Raw genomic sequence first — 22256 nt, 5'->3', positions numbered from 1 at the left:
ACACAACTATGAAGAACTCTCTTTCATGGTGCCAAAGGCCTCGCCATGGCTGATGGGAAATAGCATCTGGGAATGCTATGTTTCACGGTAAGTGACAGTGGAAAATTTAGAGAGACAAGGTGGGTGAGCTCTCTCACTAAAAGAAGCTGGTCCAATAAAAGATATTACCTCACCCATCTTGTCTCTCTAATATCCTGGAATCGAAATTATCTCCAATAATTTAAGTCAGTTATTTTGATAATATTAAGTACTGGGTTTCCTTTGGAGACAGGCAAGTCCAATCACAATGCTAGAAATGCCATGACCTGATTCCAGAAGAAGACGATTCCACAATACAGAATCCCTGGAAATATTGATCTAAGTAAAATCTTTCCAATATGTTTAGAAATATAAACCCACAGTTACCATATGTATACATCTTTTACAATAAAATGAAAGGCCTCAAACCTCAATTGTCTACAAACACAGTAAGCTAAGCAATAAAGATCAAAAATTTTAATTTCATATCGATAATAAAAATAATTCCATGAATTCTGTAAACCATTGCATAAATGCTATAGTGTAAAAAAGTTTTAACAAGTGTTAACAATTCACTACAAGTAAATGATTATGCATTATAAATACCTTCTCAGTTAAGAACATTTCCATTCACAATACCAATTCTGTCTATGCACTCAGAACATTAATAGGTTCCATAAATTAATACAAGTGAAAATTCCACATCCATTTAAGGTCTTTTGCTGACCACAGTTACACAAATATATTGTGACAGTAATAATATTACTATTAATATTTAACACTAGGATATTCTGAATAGCAATACATAACAAAACAGATGTTTTTAATAATCTGCTATTCAAAAAAGACTAAATAACAAACCCATAAGATGCAGCTTGGGATCTATCTGAATTTAGCAAACGTTCTGTTAAATTACAGTTCTTGACTTTAAACCCTGAGAAACTGTAATTTTCATCTACTACACCCCAGGCCATTATGAAAAGTTAATGGCATTCACATAAAAGTATTATACTTTTACATAAATTTACATGATAACTTGGTCAAACTGTTTTCAAATACTAGAATGAAACTAACTAATGAGTGTATTTTACCGTTATATAATTTGCTCATCTAACAAATTACATTATTATATTCTTACTCAAATATATTTTTAGTGCATCTACATAGTGTTTGTATCACTAGGACAAAACTTCACAAATGTAAATATTTCCCTTGTAATATTTTTTCATTAAAGTACAACTGCTAATTTATGCTGCATATATTTCATTATCCTGGATTTAAAAGTATCACTGTAAAAAAGCGTATCCAATAATTCTTAATTTTTAAGTAACTGAAGTTAATCTGTAAAAAGTTAATAAGACCTTGCTTATAATTCCTCAGGGAATGGTCTTATTGGAAAATAATTATAGCATTTTTTATGTGAATGCTACATGTAGTTCATGTAACTACCTAACAATATTTCCACAAGGTAACAAGCAACACGCTGTTCACTCTGGGAATTTCACTCATAGGTAACATTTCTTTGGTCTATCTTTTTCCTTCAAGACTCAAATTTAGATCTGTCCAAAAGCCAACTCAGCTGCTTCCAGGATATATTTACGTTTTTTCCCCCACAACAATACACAGCGATGTAATAATTCTCAACATTAATTATGTAACATACAAATGCTAAAAAATTGAATTCCCCCCCCAATAATTAGTTGATTTAATCTAAAAAGACAGTATGTGCAAACTGTGCACGTTAATGTGACAATTTACTTTGCCCTTGCTGTTAAAACTCATTTGTAAATTGAAAAGTATCAGCTAGAGATTTAAAAAACCTCCTATTATTACAAAAAGAAAAGACCAAAGAAAAGGTCCTAGGATGATACACAAATGCACAGTAATGTATATAAAGAACTATAAACTGTGACAAGAGTACAGTAACTTCTCACTTAACGTCGTCCCGCTTAACATTGTTTCAAAGTTAAGTCGCTGCTCAATTAGGGAACATGCTCGTTTAAAGTTGTGCAATGCTCCCTTATAACGTTGTTTGGCTGGAAGAGCAGCGACTTTACAAGGGAGCATTGCACAAGTTCCTCTTCTCTGCCTCCTCCCCCTCCCTCCCAGCGCTTCCCCCACCACCAAACAGCTGTTTGGGGGCACTTAGGACTTTCTGGGAGGGAGGGGCAGGAGTGGGGAAGCGCTGCGTCTCCACTCCTCCTCCCCCCTCAGAAAGTCCTAAGCATGAAGCGCTGGGAGGGAGGGGGGAGCGGGGATGCGTTGTGTCTCCGTTTCTCCCCCTCCCTCCCAGAAAGTCCTAGGACTTTCGGTGGGGGGGTGGGAAGGAGCGGGGATGCGGTGTGCTCCAGAGAAGAGTTGGAGTAGGGGTGGGAAGAGGTGGGCCTGGAGTGGAGCGGGGACAGGAAGAGGCGGGCCTGGAGTATTCCCAGCAAAGTCGGCACCTGTTCTTCTCTGGGTAAGCTACAGCTGCTGCTGCGAAGGTGCTTCCTAGCGTCCTTGCCTGCAGCGGGCTGTGCCTGTGTGGGATAAGCCGGGGGACTTCCCAACCACAGTACAGTACTGTACAGTATATAATGCCTTTTGTCTGCCCCCAAAAAATTTCCTTGGAATCTAACCCCCTGCATTTACATTAAATCTTTTGGGAAAATTGGATTCGTTCAACATCGTTTCACTTAAAGTTGCATTTTTCAGGAACATAACTACAACGTTAAGTGAGGAGTTACTGTAGCACAAAAATATTTCAAAATTTCTTAAGTAATGAACTGAACATTGACACGTATGGCCACATTTCAATCTAATTTGGATTTATTTCACTAAAATCTGCTAAGAATATTAATTAACTATGTTAGCAAAGAGCTAGAGAATGTTGTTGCACATTCTATAATGGATGTAATAAACCACTGTCTGATATCAATTGCATGTTTTAAAACATTTAAAATAATTTATTTCTATTATACACCACTTTCTAATTTGGTCACTGATAAAAATTCTTACCTACTCACTTTATTTTAGTCCAAAACGTTGTTAATGTTCAAAAAGTGTCTTTGGCAAAGACTCCACAAGTGTAGAAGTCCATTAATACTCACAGCAAAGCTTAGTGATTCAAAGTACCACTTAAAAAAAATCTAAACTGGTTCGACTTCTATGATAACAGAAAATCATCTTTCAGGAGAGAGAAATATACTGCTGAAAATGAAATTATAGTAATAAAGTATTTCAATATACAATGTTGAGAGAAAATGTTAAAAATTATGTGAAAAATGCATCAGACCGTATTATGAAACTCAACCTTAAAACCTGTTTAAAAATGTTCTACAATTATCTTCAGACTATTGTGTTTGTAAATTACTTTTTAAGAGCTCCTGTTCCAAATGTAAATCCATCATGGGTTTTATCTTCCCTCCGTCATTCTCAAAAGATCTCCATGTTCTCACAGTTTGATAGAACAAGGTAGTGATTATTCTGTAGATTTTATTATTACAATAAATGTAATCATATGTGCTTGTTTCTGCTAACTCAAGGCCTAGTCCAAAGTCCGCATAAATCAATAAAAGCACATTGACTTTAAGGGGCTTTGGATTGGGCTCTGAATTCTTTAATACTGATACAAATCTCAAAAGATATTTTTCAAGATCATAAATACAATTTAGTATATATCTTGTTTCTATTGCAATGCATCTGAACAAACTTCAGAAATAATTAAACTCTTTGCTGGTCATATGAATGCACTTCTTGTTCATTAATGTATTAATTAATAGGAATATACACATTATGTAACACAGTGGTAGGTCATTTGAATGTAAGCTGTACTGTGTCATACCTGTATTTAATAGGAAAGAGAAGTAACACCACAGGTAACTCTTCCCTACAAGAATAGTTAACTTTAAGGAAAGTAACAAGATACAGTGTTAAGATACAATAATTAACTTCTCCTAAACTGCATACTCCTAATCATCAGCATTAAATATGGACAACAACTTTTTAAAAAAAAATCATTACAACAAAGCACCATTGTCTGATAAAATATTTAAATAATTTTAGCGCTAAACCCAAAAGGTGTATTGTATTTATGTAAAAACAAAACCTAGTATCTTTCGTCCATTGCAAGGTATTATTTTGAAATTCTATTACAGAAAGTTGAGAATTTTAATTATCATCCAATTGTCCTGTACAGAATTAGGTGGTATAAATTGTTTGCAAACTGTTTCCTTCACGTATTTTGCAATTTTATTGGGTGCAAGGCACAGGCACTTGGTAAAAGTGGCTATGGATTATATCAATTCATGATAGGTAATCACACAGATTAGGAGTTATACAATTGCTTTCATTAAGACTACAAAAATCCAACTTGGGGCAATATGCGAATGCACAGTTGTTTAAGAAAACTGGTTTGTTTCACAAAATAAAAAAAAAGTATTTGAATATTTACGCATATGTGTCTCTTTCAATGTCACTCTCTGCTAGTATACTTATAAATACTATTAGTCTGCAGTTGACTTAAACTGTAAAAATTCTAGGCAAGTTCTCGTAACTGTTCATTTAGTAACTACTAAAGCCAAAAATGAAATTTAACTATACTATACTATCATAATATGATTTAACAGTAAAACTGATATAAATATTTTAAGTTCACAGTACACACACAAAGCTTCATACTAAATATTAAAAAAATAAACATTAAAACCTAGAAAGCAGGTTAAGCAATTTATAACAATCTCTAACAAAAAACAGTTAGCAAAGTGCTTTTACAGGAATCAAATTTCTTCAAATAACCAAGTAAACAGTAGTGTTAGACTGATTCAGAAATACTGGCAAAGGATTACAGCACACCATAAACATGGTGAGGGGTAAGGTCCTCCCATCAACAAGTATTGTATTTACATGAGTGTCTTACATTAATGCTAATGGGAGGCACGGACATAAATCCCCCATTCATGCATTGCAAGTACACACCTGTAAGAAGTGATTATGCTGTAAGTGAACCTGAGTAGCTTGTGCACCAGGAATATAAGTGGAAAACTGAAAAGGCCAGGTGGGGAAAGAAATAACCACGGAACTTTAGAACTTCATGAATAGAATTCAATATGTAAAGGCAGCCAAACCACATTTCCTATAGTAAAAACAACTAAAATATCTTATAAGGTTAAAATGGAGATCAGTCTAGCACTAGTAAATGGATTAATTACTACAGATATAATTCTTATATAAAATACCAGAACATACAATATATCTAGTTAATTAACATGATTATAAGTACCATGACTTTTCGTCACCATTTCTTTTTTTCGTCTTGCAGCAAGGACATTCCTGTTGTTTAGCTGCACAGTGTTCACAAAGTACATAATGTTGACATGGCTGCAGGATTACACTACGGTCATGTTCTTGGCATACAACACACTTCTTTGAATGAAGTTGGAAAATTACCTGTAGAAAGAAAATTGCTCTCAATAAAAATTCCAATGTGTAATGTCTCACAGTGATTACTGTATCCATATTATTTGATGATAAATTCTTACTTCAATAACACTTAAGAATTTTCTGTTGGTACAATTAATAGCTAGTTCAAGCACCAGAACATGGTAAACAGAACTGAGAATGCCTATAAAGCAATAATGTGTTCAGGAAGGACACAAGTGCAAAACAAGCTGTGGCTCAAATTTTTCCCAGCACAACCAAAACCTGGATAATACCAACCGAAACTCAGGCCAGGTCTACACTACAGACTTATATCGGTATTACTACGTCGCTCAAGGGTGCAAAAAATCCACAGCCCTGAGCAACATAGTTATACTGACCTAACCACCCCAAGTCCCTACTGGGGACTTGGATTAACTACGCTGACGGGAGAAGCTCTCCCTTTGGCATAGGAGCATCTTCACTAAAGTGCTAGAGTGGCACAGCTGCACCACTGTATTGCTAACAGAAGTATTGGGAGCATAAGCTTTTGTGGGTAAGAACCTCACTTCTTCAGATGCAAGAAGTGAGGTTCTTACCCACGAAAGCTTATGCTCCCAATACTTCTGTTAGTCTTAAAGGTGCCACAGGACCCTCTGTTGCTTTTTACAGATTCAGACTAACACGGCTACCCCTCTGATACTTAACACTGTATTGCTGTACATGAAGACAAGCTCTAAAACTGAGAAGACTGAGCATTTGTCCTTTTGAGAGACTGGTCTGCCACTGTGAATATCAACAATTCAATCTGACAAATTTCCTCACAATGCATGTAATTTGCATCAGTCAGAATGGAGACCCCCCAGATACACAACACAATACAAATCTGCTGATCAAGACTTTGGGGAAGCTATTATGTTGGCAAATAAATGTTTGTCACAGCAGAAGGATAAAAAAATAAATCTTTGACCTAATTGTTCTATGTAACTCCAACTGTCTTCCCTCTCACTTTACCAGTTGTAGATCATCATCCAAAGAAGATGAGCTGTGAGGCTGAACTTGGTGAAGAGTGTGCTTATAAGCCACTGTGTTTATAATCTTTTGTTCTCAATTATCAAGTACTGCTAACCCAGAGAGAGTAGTCTATAAGAATAACCCTCTTCTTCCTCAAAGCTCTCTGGAAACTCTGGTTCCACTGATGTCTGATACAAGGCCATCAAAACAAGTTCCCAAAGTAAACAAAACCCTTCTTATCCCCTTTTTACTAGCACTAGTTTGTTTTGCTGATCTGGTCTTCTCCTTGCTAGTGTTTGGTTAAGAACATAAGAATGGCCATACTGGTCAGACCAAAGGCCCATCTACCCTGTCTCTGATAGTGGCATGTGCCAGCTGCTTCAGAGGTAATGAAAAGAGCAGGGAAATTTCAAGTGATCCATCTCCTGTCATCCAGACCCAGCCTCTGGCAATTGGAGGTTTAGGGACATTTGGAGCATAGAGTTGCATTACTGTCCATGTTGGCTAACAGCCATTTATGGACCCATCTTCAATAAATTTTTGAATCCAGTTATGCTTTTGGCCTTCACAACAGCCCATGGAATGAGTTCCACAGGTTGACAGGGAATAATGTTGGTTTTAAGTCCACTGCCTATTAATTTAATCAGGTGACCCCTAATTCTTGTGTTACACGAAAGGGTAAATAAACACTTCCTTATTCACTTTCTCAATACCATTTGTGATTTTATAGACCTCTATCATATCCCCCCTAAGTCATTTCTTTTCCAAGATGAACAAGTCCAGTCTTTTTAATCTTTCCTCCTATGGAAGCTGTTCCATATCCATAACTGTTTTTGTTGCCCTTCTCCGTACCTTTTTCCAGTTCTCATACATCTTTTTTGAGATGGGGCAACCAGCACTGCTGACCGTATTCCAGAATACCATGAATTTATATAATGGCATTATGATATTTTCTGTCTTATTATAAAGATTAAGATTCTGTCACATGTATTTTTAATAAAAAAGTCAGGGACAGGTTACGGACAATAAACAAAAATTCACAGAAGCCCACAACCTGTCTGTGACTTTTACTAAAAATACCCAGTGGGAGGAGGGACTAACAGTTAGAGTGCTGCCGGGGGCTGACCTCCAGCAGCTGCTCCAGCCCCAAGGGGGCTGACCCAATCCCATCCGCTCCTTCAGACGCTGCTCTGGCTGCCACGGGGCTGACAGCTGCTCCAGCTCTGCCACTGCAAAGAAGTCACGGAGATCCCAGAAAGTCATGGAATCCAGGTAACCTCTGTGACAGAATTGTACCCTTACTTATTATCTATCCCGTTCCTAATGGTTCCTAACATTATTAGCTTTTTTTTTTTTTGACTGCTGCTGCACAATGAGCAGATGCTTTTAAAGAACTATCCATGATGACTCCAAGATCTCTTTCTTGAGTGGTAATAGCTAATTTAGACCCCATCATTTTGTATGCGTAGTTGTGATTATGTTTCCAATGTGCATTACTTTGCACTTATCAACACTGAATTTCACCTGCCATTTTGTCGCCCGGTTACTCAGTTTAGTGAGATCCCTTTGCAACACTTCACTGTTAGCTTTGGACTTAACTATTTTGAGTAATTTTGTATTGTCTGCAAATTTTGCCGCCTTACTGTTCATCCTGTTTGCCAGATCATTTATGAATACAATGAACAGCACAGGTCCAAGTACAGACTGAATCACGCTTGTCAACACCCTCAAAAAATTCTAATATATTGTAAAGGAAAATCATGCCTCACCAAAAGTTGTACTGACTCTTCCCCATGTCATGTTTATCTATGTGTCTGATAATTTTGTTCTTTACAATAGTTTCAACCAATTTGCCTGGTTACGTCTCCATATCCAGTACATTTTCTTTTATTGTCAGATTTTTGAGTCGTCATTCATGAAGACAGTGGCTAATTCTTATTCATGTTCTTCAGAAATTTCAGTGTTAGAGAGGTCAAAGGGCATAAAAATATATATAACTTTTGATCAGATTTTCTTTAGAATTTTTTAAGTGGAAGTCTGAAATTGTGTTCTGGCTGCCATATCCTCTGTTCAGCCGAGGATTTCATCCAGAAACTTTAATAGTCTTCTTTAGTTACATGGTAGAAAACGAAAAATTGGTTACAGCAGTCTGAAAAAAAGGTTGCTATGTTCTGTTTTCTCAGACATGTAGAAGGTCACCACAGACTTGCAGAAGAAAGACTGCATCTTTAAAATGTAATTGTCATCTGTGATTAGGCCATCTTCATATTGCTAAATTTCAGATTACATATAGAGGCCAACTTTAAAAAAATTAGCCTCTAATTTTGTACCCATGATCAATTATGAGATCATACCACGAGAGGTCAGAAATGAACTAAACTAACCTCGGAGATAATAATACACCACTTGAAAGGAAAGCAATTTCCTGTTTTAAAATTTATATTTACTTTACCATTGCTAGCTGCCCACCTCACCTCTTCCACCCTAGTCTGCATGCAGAGATGTCAGTTTCTAAATAGGAGACTTCACTACACACTCTCCAGATATTTAAAGCTCTTTATTTACATAGCTTCTCTTTAGTGCTTTGTAGTTAAAAGCATGTTTTAATCTGTTTTTTCTCACTGAAAGGTATCTGAAGTTGCTTGCCGCTCTTGTCACAGCTGAGCACCAAAATAAAAAATATTTATTGGGGAAATTCAAACTATGGCATATTTCAGACCAAAATGGTATTTAGACTTAACATTATATCAGTTTGAAATGAAACTCTGAATCAGAATCTTATATAATACTGTTAAACTGCCTATTTTAACTAACAATATCCACAGTACAGACACACTTACCCCATCTACTGTTTCTAAATCTAAACGCAGTTGGTTTTGTAAAGAATGAAGCTTTGGTAATGGTATCTTTTTTATATCGCCATAGCTTTTCATATGGAGTACTGTAGTGGACAGACACATATCAAATTGTTCCTGCAGCTTTTTTAATTTATTTTCTAAGTCTTCTTTTTTCCGAAGAGCTAGTTTTTTGTCAGCATCTGCCACTTTAGCACGTTCCTTTGCCTCTTGGGCCTCTTTCTGCCATGCATCACATGCCTGGGACAAAAACATTTGCAGAAAGTTATAAAAATATTTTGTAAACTAAGAACACAGGCGTAACTATAAAAGCCCTCAAGATACATGCAATACTTACCTTCAGCTACAATATGATCTTACTGTCCCCATCACTTTCCCTTACTCCCGCCACCCATTGTTTATCACTTCCCTTTGCTTTTTGTCTTAACTTAGATGTTAAGCAAGAATGCCATATCTACTTGTCTATAAGTCTCTATGCACATTTATGGAGCTATATAAATAAAAATAGGAATTATTCAGTTCATAATTTGATGGCAAAAGACAATAAAAACCTCAAAATACAGTATAGTAAAACTATTTATTATCTTTCAACAGCAGAAAAAGTTAGAACTGTTGTGTCCAGTGCAAATATGCCAGGAGACGGAAAAGAACAGAAAAAGCCCTTTACTACCCACCCCCAAATGCACCCGTGCAGAAGCCAGGCAGATGTTGACACTAGCATCCGGAGTGCTAAAATGTCCAGCTATGCCCCATAGCCCGAGCCATGTACTAGTTGTGTCCAATCTCACTCCAATCTGACACTAAACTGGGAGGAGTGGTAGATACGCTGGAGGGTAGGAATAGGATACAGAGGGACCTAGACAAATTAGAGGATTGGGCGAAAAGAAATCTGATAAGGTTCAACAAGGACAAGTGCAGAGTCCTGCACTTAGGACGGAAGAATCCCATGCAATGCTACAGTCTAGGGACCGAGCAGCTAGGCAGCAGTTCTGCAGAAAAGGACCTAGGGGTTACAGTGGACGAGAAGCTGGATATGAGTCAACGGTGTGCCCTTGTTGCCAAGAAGGCTAACGGCATTTTGGGCTGTATAAGTAGAAGCATTGCCAGCAGATTGAGGGACATGATCGTTCCCCTCTATTTGGCATTGGTGAGGCCTCATCTGGAGTACTGTGTCCAGTTTTGGGCCCCACACTACAAGAAGGATGTGGAAAAATTGAAAAGAGTCCAGTGGAGGGCAACAAAAATGATTAGGGGGCTGGAGCACATGACTTATGAGGAGAGGCTGAGGGAACTGGGATTATTTAGTCTGCAGAAGAGAAGGAGGAGGGGGGGGATTTGATTGCTGCTTTCAACTACCTGAAAGGATGTTCCAAAGAGGATGGATCTAGACTGTTCTCAGTAGTACCAGATGACAGAACAAGGAGTAATGGTCTCAAGTTGCAGTGGGGGAGGTTTAGGTTGGATATTAGGAAAAACGTTTTCACTAGGATGGTGGTGAAGCACTGGAATGGGTTACCTAAGGAGGTGGTGGAATCTCCTTCCTTAAGAGGTTTTTAAGGTCAGGCTTGACAAAGCCCTGGCTGGGATAATTTAGTTGGGGATTGGTCCTACTTTGAGCAGTGGGTTGGACTAGATGACCTCCTGAGGTCCCTTCCAACCCTGATATTCTATGATTCATTCCTGTATGCTACTGACATCCTGAAGCAGGTATTGGAGGGTAGACATGCCACCAGTTGCTGAAACAGCAGCAGCAGAGGTAATTGTTGAACATGTTCCATAAAGCCATTCTGTCTGTTTGTGTCTGTCTATAAAAGCAGAATGATTTAAGAGAAGTAACAAGTTGGCTCTCTCTCTTGGCTACTATTGATCAGTCTCCTTCATGCCTCCAGCACAATTTAGACATGAAAAGCCAGAATTCAGGATTAAAAATTTGGTAAAGTGGAATAAAACCCCTAAATTCAAATTACAATTAAAGATGCCTTGGTAAAAATAAAGACAATAAGAAGGTGATTTTATTAGAAGTTATTCAGGAAACAAACCTTAATTTAGTGTCACCATCATTACTGTACCTGCTTTACTTGTTCCCAAGAATCTTCCCATCGTTTTATTTTTCGATTGGCATCATCAAGTTCCTGTCTAATGTGAGCTAATTCACTTCCACTGGTGTTTGAGTTTGTTGAGGGTATAGTACCACTGTTCAATACTGGGGATGGACTAGGAGAGAAACTCCCAGTTATGAAGTCCCAAATGCTCCCTGTAACACCATTTAAACCTGCCAAACATAGGACACAAAAATAAACATGTTGCACACCTCTAATAAAATGTACCACATGGGGAACTAGACAATTAGATAAAAGCACTAAGCAGACAGTTATATTTTTTAGCTGCAAGATATGTAATAACAGTTCCACATATGTTCAGAGATGCAGCATTAAGCAAAATATTTTTTTAAAGTACTCAAAGCATTCCGGCAACCTCATTGCGTGTGGGTTTTTGTTTGTTTGCTTTCACACAAAGCACAGCCCTGAAATGGGAACAGGAAGACTAGGAATCTGTTTCTATTCCAAAAAGTAGTTGTTGCCCTAAAATCTCATATTTTCAGCTTCAGCTCTCTCACATTCTCTGCTCTGGATTGTAATTCACACTATTTTTTGTAGCTAGAACGTTCTCCAACTAAGATGCCAAGTGCCCTCTCTTCTCTTTCAAATCCCTCTTTAAAACCCACCATTTCCAGGAATCCTTTGTTCCTTCCTCCATTGACAATAATCTCTCCTCACTTTCCCTTCCCTGAACTTTGTCCTATGATTTATGTTTACTTTTCTGATTAGCCTTAGACTATGTCTAAACTACACAGCTTTTAGCGACACAGCTGTGTTGCTACAGCCATGCTGCTAAAAGTTGTGCAGTATAGCTGCTGTTTGTCTGCTCTTCTGCCAACAAAGCGCTGTTCACACTGGTGCTTGTCGTCAGCAAAACTTTTGTCTTTCAGGGTTGTTTCTTGTTTAAACACCTCTAAAAGACAAATATCAGAGAGGTAGCCGTGTTAGTCTGGATCTGTAAAAAGCAACAGACTTTAAGACTAACCTTTAAGACTAACATGCGCGTGCGTCTGACGAAGTGGGTGTTCACCCACGAAAGCTTATGCTCCAATACATCTGTTAGTCTTAAAGGTGCCACAGGACTCTCTGTTGCTTTCTAAAAGACAAAAGTTTTGTCGTTCAATTGCCAGTGTAGACATAGCTAGGGTTACCATATTTCAACAATCAAAAAAGAGGACGGGAGGAGCCCCGCCCTAGCCCCGCCCCCGTCCTGTCCTAGCCCCGCCCTGTCCTAGCCCCGCCCCTGCCCCTTCCACTCCCTCCCACTTCCTGCCCCCTCAGAACCCCCAACCCTACCCCCCCACTCCTTGTCCCCTGACTGCCCCCCAGGACTCCACCCCCTCCCTAAGCCTCCCTGCCTCTTGTCCCCTGACTGCCCCCTCCTGAGACCTTCCCCACATCCTAACTGGCCCCCTAGGACCCTACCCCCTACCTGTCCCCTGACTGCCCCAACCCTTATCCACACCCCCACCCCCTGACAGTCCCCCCCAGAACTCCTGACCCATCTAAACCCCTCTGCTCCCTGTCCCCCCCCTCCTGGGACCCCTGCTCCTAACTGCCCTCCAGAACCCCACCCCCTACCTAAGCTTCCCTGTTCCTTATCCCCTAACTGCCCCTTCCTAAGACCCCTCCCAACTGCCCCCCAGGACCCTACCTCCTACCTGTACCCTGACTGCCCAAAACCTTATCCACCCCCCCTGAAAGCCCCCCCCGAACTCCCGACCCCCCCCGCTCCTTGTCCCCTGACTGCCCCCTCCTGGGACCCCTGCTCCTAACTGCCCTCCAGAACCCCACACCCTACCTAAGCCTCCCTGTTCCTTGTCCCCTAACGGCCCCCTCCTGAGACCCCCCCCACCTGTACCCTGACTGCCCAAAACCTTACACCCCCAACCCCCAGACAGCCCCCCCCGAACTCCTGACCCATCCAACCCTCCCCCCTGCTCCCTGTCTCTTGACTACCCCCCCCCACCCCAGAACCTCCCTGCCACTTCTCTGGCCCCCGGCCCCCTTACTGTGCTGCAGAGCAGCGCGCTCGACAGCGGGGGAGGGGAGCAGGGTTGGAGCTCCAGACGGCGAATGGCCGGCAATCTGAGAATGCAGGGAGGGAGGGGGAGGGAGAGAGAGGAGGGGAGTGGTGTCAAGTTTCAGGAGAGAGGAGGGGGGAAGTGAAGGAAGGGCTCAGGCTCTGGCTCTGGCTGTCGGAGCCCCGGCTGCTTTGTAAGCCGCGCGCACGCTCTGTATCGGGGGGGAGGAGGGGAAGTCCGGACACTGACAAATTCCCCCCGGACGCTATTTTTAACTCGAAAAAGCCGGACATGTCCGGGGGAATCCGGACGAATGGTAACCCTAACATAGCCTTAGATAGGAAGCTCTTTGAGACATGAATCTCTTACTCTATTTGTAAAGAATAGGATAAATTACTTATTTATAACAATAATGAACCTTTGACTCCCAGAGGAGAGATCACAGGAAAGGTATACAGAGTTCAGCTCAAAATCTGTTTGACTTGCCATGGACTCCCTTTCTATTATACACAAAGGATTAACCATTCACATGACTTACCTAAAGAGTTATGAGAAGAGGCTGAAGTGCCTAACATACTATGTTCTGATTTCAAAGGCTGAGTCTGCTGTTGGTGAGGAGCCATAGTGGATGAAATAAAAGACTGAGACAACGACTGTGAAAGAGAACTGAGTGGAGAGGTTGAAAGGGAAGATGATGAATGTAAAGATGAGGAACGAGCAACAGAACCTGGAATATTGACAGGAGCTGAACTTCCCAGTAACCTTTGACCTATATAAAGAAAAAAAACATTTTTTGAGTTACAAAGCAACACAGTAGGATCTCTCTAAACCCATCCTCATAGGAAAAGGTTAATCAATTCTCTTACTTTTGTAAACAACCTGTATTATGTGTAAGTGCAGACACTATACATGTTCAATCCCACTGGACACTGAAGAGCCACTCAACCCACCTCCCAAACATACATAAGAGGTTCCTATGATGAAAGAAAATTTGTCCCTTTGTCGAATTATTTCAGTAAAAATCTGAATAAGACTGGAAGACTTAATGCACCACATTTCCAGAATGCCCTCCAAACAAAGATCTCAAAATATTTTACAAACATTATAAAACTCAATCCTCCATGTGAGGTACATACGGGATTTGCAGGAATCACACCACTCACCACAAAGATGTAACTGCCCCTAGCATGGAATACAGCAGACAGCAAAACTTCACCACAGTAAATAAGGAAGAATACCAGTAACGAGAGTTCAGATAGGCACAATGTATTTGGCCAAGTTGGAATTTGGTTAGAACATTCGCAAGTAAAGCACTGAAATACCAAATGAGCATAGGGCAGAAATGCATCCACTTAAACAGCAAAATAACTGTGTTTTTTTCTGGAGGATGATGGTGAAAGACAACCACTGTCTTTCAGGTGAGACAAAAATCACATAGCCCCTTACCACAAGTGGCCATTAAAGATCTCATGCCATTTTTGCAAGAGTTGGGATGTTAAATTAGGTTTTCTAGACAAACTCCAACATAGGCAAATGCAATCCATCTACATGACCTCCCCCCATGCAGGTTTCATTAGTTACAATATCCTTCATTTTGGAGGTTGTATAGTATTACCATTGATATGGGGAAGGACACAGAATCATAGAATCGTAGGACTGGAAGGGACCTCAAGAGGTCGTCTAGTCCAGTCCCCTGCACTCATGGAAGGACTAAGTATTATCTAGACCATTCCTGACAGGTGTTTGTCTAACCTGCTCTTAAAAATCTCCAATGATAGAGATTCCACAACCTCCCTAAGCAATTTACTCCAGTGCTTAACCACACTGACAGTTAGGAAGTTTTTCCTAAAGTCCAACCTAAACCGCCCTTGCTGGAATTTAAGCCCATTGCTTCTTGTCCTATCCTCATATGTTAAGGAGAACAATTTTTCTCCCTCCTACTTGTAACATTTTATGTACTTGAAAACTGTTATCTTGTCCCATCTCAGTCTTCTCTTCTCCAGACTAAACAAACCCAATTTTTTCAGTCTTCCCATATAGGTCATGTTTTCTAGGACTTTAATCATTTTTGTTGCTCTTCTCTGGACTTTCTCCAATTTGTCCACATCTTTCCTAAAATGTGGTGCTCAGAACTGGACACAATACTCCAGTTGAGGCCTAATCAGTGCAGAGTAGAGCAGAAGAATTACTTCTTGTGTCTTGCTTACAACACTCCTGCTCATCCTAGAATGAGGTTTGCTCGCTTCCCCCCTCCCCCGCCCAATAGTGTTATACTGTTCACTCCTATTTAGCCTGCGATCCACTATAACCCCCAGGTCCCTTTCTGCAGCACTCCATCCTAGGCAGTCATTTTTCATTTTGTATGTGTGCAACTGATTGTTGCTTTCTAAGTGGAGAACTTCATATTTGTCCTTATTGAATTGTCCTTATGACATGGGGAAGCAGATCAAATCCCTGTTAACGAAGTTATAGCATTAGCGTAATTCACAGCAGATCTGACTTTACTATGGTCAGCAGCAGAGATAAATTCTAAGCTGCACATTTAAACTGTCAGATGTATTTTCTGGTTTCCATGAGGACACACCACTAACCACAGTAGAGAAAAGTAACAGCTAACACAGCACACTGTGTGCTTACAGAAACAAAGGAGTAGCCTGCTGTTGTATCTCTTTACTGAAAACTGGGGAGACAATCACTCAAGCAGAAGAGCATAACGTGTCCAAACTTTGAAGAAAGTCACTCTACCAGTACTGCTTGTTGCTCTCACAACAGGAATCACAATCCATAAAACCAGATTACCGTATACAAAGAATGTAAAATCTGGAATTTAAACACAAAGTTGTTGCCAGAGCTAACTTAAAAGTGATACTAGTTATTTTGGTAATCAAGCTGTGGCAGAGCACAAGATGTCATAAGTCCACACACTAATTACATTATATCACGTGCTGCTTTTCTGTCCTTCCACTTTCACCTCAGTTTTATTCCCCTCTTCCTTAAAATACACCCTCCCATGCAGTTCCCTCCCTTCGCTAAATCTTAGAAACAAGCCTCTTCAAATAAGTATTAACAAGATAGATAATAGAAAATATTGTAAACATCTCTTAAAATTAATAAAAATTAATGGAATTAACTGATAGGAAAAATGGTCACTGCACTCTACCATTCTGATTTCATTGCATTTAATCGTCCACACTTTCCTTGCACATTGACTATTTAAATTATATTTATTCTTCTTACTGTGTGCAAAGCACCTAGCACCCTTCTGTCTCTCTGCAAATTATAATAATGTTAGTGGTTCTGAAGCCTTTTCTTTCTGTATATGTGACATTCATTACCTTGGGGGAATGTTCTGCAACCTCCATATTCCTCATTTTTTTATAATCATGATCTTACATATAAAGCATGCCTTATAAGGTATCAGGGGAAAGGTTATGATCTGCTGGAAGTCATTTCTCTATCCATATCTGTATATCAATAATGCATATGAAGTTACGAGAATTGTGTTGTATGGTGGTCACTAAAACATGCTGTAAGTTGGGGAATCAGCCAGACATTAGCTCCCCAGAGGCAACAGCAAGGAAAGTAGCCAACATCCGGGTGGGGTATCAATCAACCCATCAACAACCATTGTCCGGCAAGGGAGCTATGATGCAATGACTCAACTGTATGAGGCCACACCAGGGGAATTGCTCAGCCTTGCCTAGAGATTCAGCAAGGCCCACCCACACATGCCTGGACTTGTGTTTTCCAAGCACATGGACTGAGGGTATAAAACAGAGTGGACACATACTGGGCCTTTTCTCCTGCCCCCACCTATGTTGCAAGCAACTAAGACACTGAGAAGAAGCCAAGACTCCAACAGAAGAGATTGGCCTAAGTTTAAGGAACAAATCTGTATATTAAGGACTGCAATATCCAGTGGGGTGAGAAACTGCTTAAGCTAGATGTTGCCCAGTCTAACAGGGTTAAGAGTTTAGACTGCATGCTTATATTTTATTTCTTTTGGTAACTAACTCTGACTTTTTGCCTTTTACTTAATATCACTTACAATCTATCTTTTATAGTCAATACATTTGTTTAACTGTTTATCTTTACCAGTGAGTTTGTATGAAGTGTGTGGCAAATCTCAGGTTTTGCAAAGGCTGGTGTATAACCACTTTCCATTGCTGAAGTGGTGAACCAATTAATAAATCTGCACTGCCCATCTTGAGCAGTGCAAGATGGTATATTCATGAGATACAGTGCTGGGAGGTGGGGGGATTTGGCTCTGGTGCCTTTCTCTGTGTGATTCATGAGTGGCTCTGGGAGCATTCATGCAATCTAGCTGTCTGTGGGGCTCCACATGCTGTTGTGCTGAGTGATCACAGCGCCTGGAGGGGCTTGCTGCTGGTCACTAGCAAGGCATTCTGAGAGACGACCCAAGCTGGAGAGTGTTAAGGGGGCACAGGGGTCCCACAGTCCCAGGCTGCACCCCGGGGGGATCCCGTCACATTATGGTCAGGAGAGATCCTCTCCATGTTCCTGTCTCCCTGGTAACTCAGTATTCGCACCACCAAAAGTTTGAGAAAGGCCCGGTGTAAATGTCAACAGAACATATGTGCTATAAGGAAAGAGCCAGCATGGACCAGGTTATCAATGCACTAATAAATTATTTTAATTTTGCTTTAGTTTCCCACTGCTCCATGGGGATGTTATGAAAACATACCCTTATTTTCTTAGCAGTGTGTCGCTTCGAAATGCATGACAAATTAAATATTTCATAAAACTACAATGGCTCAGTTTTTTAACTTCCTATTTTTCCATTCTTTTTCTCCTTCCTTTCTGCTTTCATCTAGAAAGGGTGGCATTTTTAAACTGTTTCTTCCTTGATGTTTTTCTCCCCTTCATCCTTCCTCCCAAGTTCTCTACCCCAATACTGCTCTTCCTCTGTGTTGTCTCTTCCTCTCCTTTCTCAGAACAGGCCAACTGGATGAAGTATTCTCAGTTCTAAGCAGGAAAGCAAATAATGTAGAGGAAAATATAGATAGCCGGCAGTGAGCACTGTAAAACAAAGCCAGTCAGACCTTCAAATAAACTGGTCATTCCTTCTTTCAAATATGATTATTTTACTCATTTAATTCTTTGCATTGTTTCCTTTTAGTCACTCATTAAGGAAAAACAGAATCAACTTTTTAAAAATCAAGATGTTCAGATCCTGCTTACTTTGAACACTGCCTCTGATGAAAGGTTTCAGAGTAGCAGCCGTGTTAGTCTGTATCCGCAAAAAGAAGAACAGGAGGACTTGTGGCACCTTAGAGACTAACAAATTTATTAGAGCATAAGCTTTCGTGGACTATAGCCCACTTCTTCGGATGCATATAGAATGGAACATATATTGAGGAGATATATATACACACATACAGAGAGCATAAACAGGTGGGAGTTGTCTTACCACCTCTGAGAGGCCAATTAATTAAGAGAAAAAAACTTTTGAAGTGATAATCAAGCTAGCCCAGCACAGACAGACAGTTAGATAACAAGTGTGAGAATACTTACAAGGGGAGATAGATTTCAATGTTTGTAATGGCCCAACCATTCCCAGTCCTTATTTAAACCAGAGTTGATTGTGTCTAGTTTGCATATCAATTCTAGCTCAGCAGTTTCTCGTTGGAGTCTGTTTTTGAAGTTTTTCTGTTGTAATATAGCCACCCGCAGGTCTGTCACTGAATGACCAGACAGGTTAAAGTGTTCTCCCACTGGTTTTTGAGTATTTTGATTCCTGATGTCAGATTTGTGTCCATTAATTCTTTTGCGTAGAGACTGTCCGGTTTGGCCAATGTACATGGCAGAGGGGCATTGCTGGCACATGATGGCATATATCACATTGGTAGATGTGCAGGTGAACGAGCCCCTGATGGTATGGCTGATGTGATTAGGTCCTATGATGATGTCACTGGAATAGATATGTGGACAGAGTTGACATCGGGGTTTGTTACAAGGATAGGTTCCTGGGTTAGTGGTTTTGTTCAGTGATGTGTGGTTGCTGGTGAGTATTTGCTTTAGGTTGGGGGGTTGTCTGTAAGCGAGGACAGGTCTGTCTCCCAAGATCTGTGAGAGTAAAGGATCATCTTTCAGGATAGGTTGTAGATCTCTGATGATGCGCTGGAGAGGTTTTAGTTGGGGGCTGAAGGTGACAGCTAGTGGTGTTCTGTTATTTTCTTTGTTGGGCCTGTCTTGTAGGAGGTGACTTCTGGGTACTCGTCTGGCTCTGTCAATCTGTTTTTTCACTTCAGCAGGTGGGTATTGTAGTTTTAAGAATGCTTGATAGAGATCTTGTAGGTGCTTGTCTCTATCCGAGGGATTGGAGCAAATGCGGTTATATCTTAGAGCTTGGCTGTAGACAATGGATCGTGTGGTGTGTCCTGGATGGAAGCTGGAGGCATGTAGGTAAGTGTAGCGGTCAGTAGGTTTCCGGTATAGGGTGGTATTTATGTGACCATCGCTTATTAGCACAGTAGTGTCCAGGAAATGGACCGCTTGTGTGGATTGATCTAGGCTGAGGTTGATGGTGGGATGGAAATTATTGAAATCATGGTGAAATTCCTCAAGGGCTTCTTTTCCATGGGTCCAGATGATGAAGATGTCATCAATGTAGCGCAAGTAGAGTAGGGGCGTTAGGGGACGAGAGCTAAGGAAGCGTTGTTCTAAGTCAGCCATAAAAATGTTGGCATATTGTGGGGCCATGCGGGTACCCATAGCAGTGCCGCTGACTTGAAGGTATATATTGTCCCCAAATGTGAAATAGTTGTGGGTGAGGACAAAATCACAAAGTTCAGCCACCAGGTTAGCTGTGATATTATCAGGGATACTGTTCCTGATAGCTTGTAGTCCATCTTTGTGTGGAATATTGGTGTAGAGGGCTTCTACGTCCATAGTGGCCAGGATGGTGTTTTCTGGAAGATCACCGATGGATTGTAGTTTCCTCAGGAAGTCAGTGGTGTCTCGAAGATAGCTGGGAGTGCTGGTAGCGTAGGGTCTGAGGAGAGAGTCTACATAACCAGACAAGCCTGATGTTAGGGTGCCAATGCCTGAGATGATGGGGCGTCCAGGATATCCAGGTTTATGGATCTTGGGTAGCAAATAGAATACCCCTGGTCGGGGTTCTAGGCATGTGTCTGTACAGATTTGTTCCTGTGCTTTGTCAGAGAGTTTTTTTAGCAGATGGTGTAGTTTCTTTAGGTAATCCTCAGTGGGATCAGAGGATAATGGCCTGTAGAATGTGGTGTTAGAGAGCTGTCTAGCAGCCTCCTGGTCATATTCCAATTTATTCATGATGACGACAGCACCTCCTTTGTCAGCCTTTTTGATTATGATGTCAGGGTTGTTTCTGAGGCTGTAGATGGCGTTGTGTTCTGCATGGCTGAGGTTATGTGGCAAGTGATGTTGCTTTTCCACAATTTCAGCCTTTGCACGTCGACGGAAGCACTCTATGTAGAAATCCAGTCTGTTGTTTCGACCGTCCGGAGGAGTCCACGCAGAATCCTTTTTTTTGTAGTGCTGGTAGGGAGGATTCTGTGGGTTAGTATGCTGTTCAGAGGTATGTTGGAAATATTCTTTGAGTCGGAGACGTCGAAAGTAGGATTCTAGGTCACCGCAGAACTGTATCATATTCATGGGTCTGGAGGGACAAAAGGAGAGGCCCCGAGATAGGACAGACTCTTCTGCTGGGCTAAGAGTATAGCTGGAAAGATTAACAATATTGCTGGGTGGGTTAAGGGAACTACTGTTGTGGCTGCTTGTGGCATGTAGCAGTTTAGATAGTTTAGTGTCCTTTTTCCTTTGTAGAGAGGCAAAGTTTGTCTTGTAAATGGCTTGTCTAGTTTTTGTAAAGTCTATCCATGAGGAAGTTTGTGTGGAAGGTTGGTTTCTTATGAGAGTATCCAGTTCTGAGAGCTCATTCTTAATCTTTCCCTGTTTGCTGTATAGGATGCTGATCAGGTGATTTCGCAGTTTCTTTGAGAGTGTGTGACACAGTCTCTCAGCATAGTCTGTGTGATATGTAGATTGTAATGGATTTTTTACCTTTAGTCCTTTTGGTATGATGTCCATCTGCTTGCATTTGGAAAGGAAGATAATGTCTGTCTGTATCTGTACGAGTTTTTTCATGAGGTTGATGGATTTCCACTCCATACGGCTAAATGCAGTGCCTTGCATAATGAAAGGTTTCAGAGTAGCAGCCGTGTTAGTCTGTATCCGCAAAAAGAAGAACAGGAGGACTTGTGGCACCTTAGAGACTAACAAATTTATTAGAGCATAAGCTATATGCATCCGAAGAAGTGGGCTATAGTCCACGAAAGCTTATGCTCTAATAAATTTGTTAGTCTCTAAGGTGCCACAAGTCCTCCTGTTCTTCTTTTTGCGGATACAGACTAACACGGCTGCTACTCTGAAACCTTTCATTATGCAAGGCACTGCATTTAGCCGTATGGAGTGGAAATCCATCAACCTCATGAAAAAACTCGTACAGATACAGACAGACATTATCTTCCTTTCCAAATGCAAGCAGATGGACATCATACCAAAAGGACTAAAGGTAAAAAATCCATTACAATCTACATATCACACAGACTATGCTGAGAGACTGTGTCACACACTCTCAAAGAAACTGCGAAATCACCTGATCAGCATCCTATACAGCAAACAGGGAAAGATTAAGAATGAGCTCTCAGAACTGGATACTCTCATAAGAAACCAACCTTCCACACAAACTTCCTCATGGATAGACTTTACAAAAACTAGACAAGCCATTTACAAGACAAACTTTGCCTCTCTACAAAGGAAAAAGGACACTAAACTATCTAAACTGCTAC

General features: G+C 40.6%; 1 protein-coding gene across 12 annotated transcripts in view; it reads right to left on the bottom strand.

The window, feature by feature from the left end:
* Nucleotides 1-480: 480 nt before the first annotated feature.
* UNKL (unk like zinc finger) overlaps nt 481-22256 on the bottom strand; it is a 144523-nt gene continuing 122747 nt past the window's right edge. For 10 of the 12 annotated variants that reach the window (XM_065560379.1, XM_065560380.1, XM_065560382.1 and 7 more), the window contains 4 exons: nt 13946-14176; nt 11354-11556; nt 9270-9524; nt 481-5445 (listed from right to left, as the gene is read on the bottom strand). In XM_065560379.1, the coding sequence (XP_065416451.1) occupies nt 5269-5445; nt 9270-9524; nt 11354-11556; nt 13946-14176 (866 nt within the window). In that variant the 3' untranslated portion in view covers nt 481-5268. The remainder of the gene's footprint in view (nt 5446-9269; nt 9525-11353; nt 11557-13945; nt 14177-22256) is intronic. The other 2 variants (XM_065560383.1, XM_005288875.5) reach the window with 1 other exon arrangement.

The sequence above is a fragment of the Chrysemys picta genome, chromosome 10 (assembly GCF_011386835.1).
Source record: "Chrysemys picta bellii isolate R12L10 chromosome 10, ASM1138683v2, whole genome shotgun sequence".
Classification (NCBI taxonomy): domain Eukaryota; kingdom Metazoa; phylum Chordata; order Testudines; family Emydidae; genus Chrysemys; species Chrysemys picta.
Note: the sequence above shows the minus strand (reverse complement) of the source record. Positions and strands in the feature narration are given on the sequence as shown.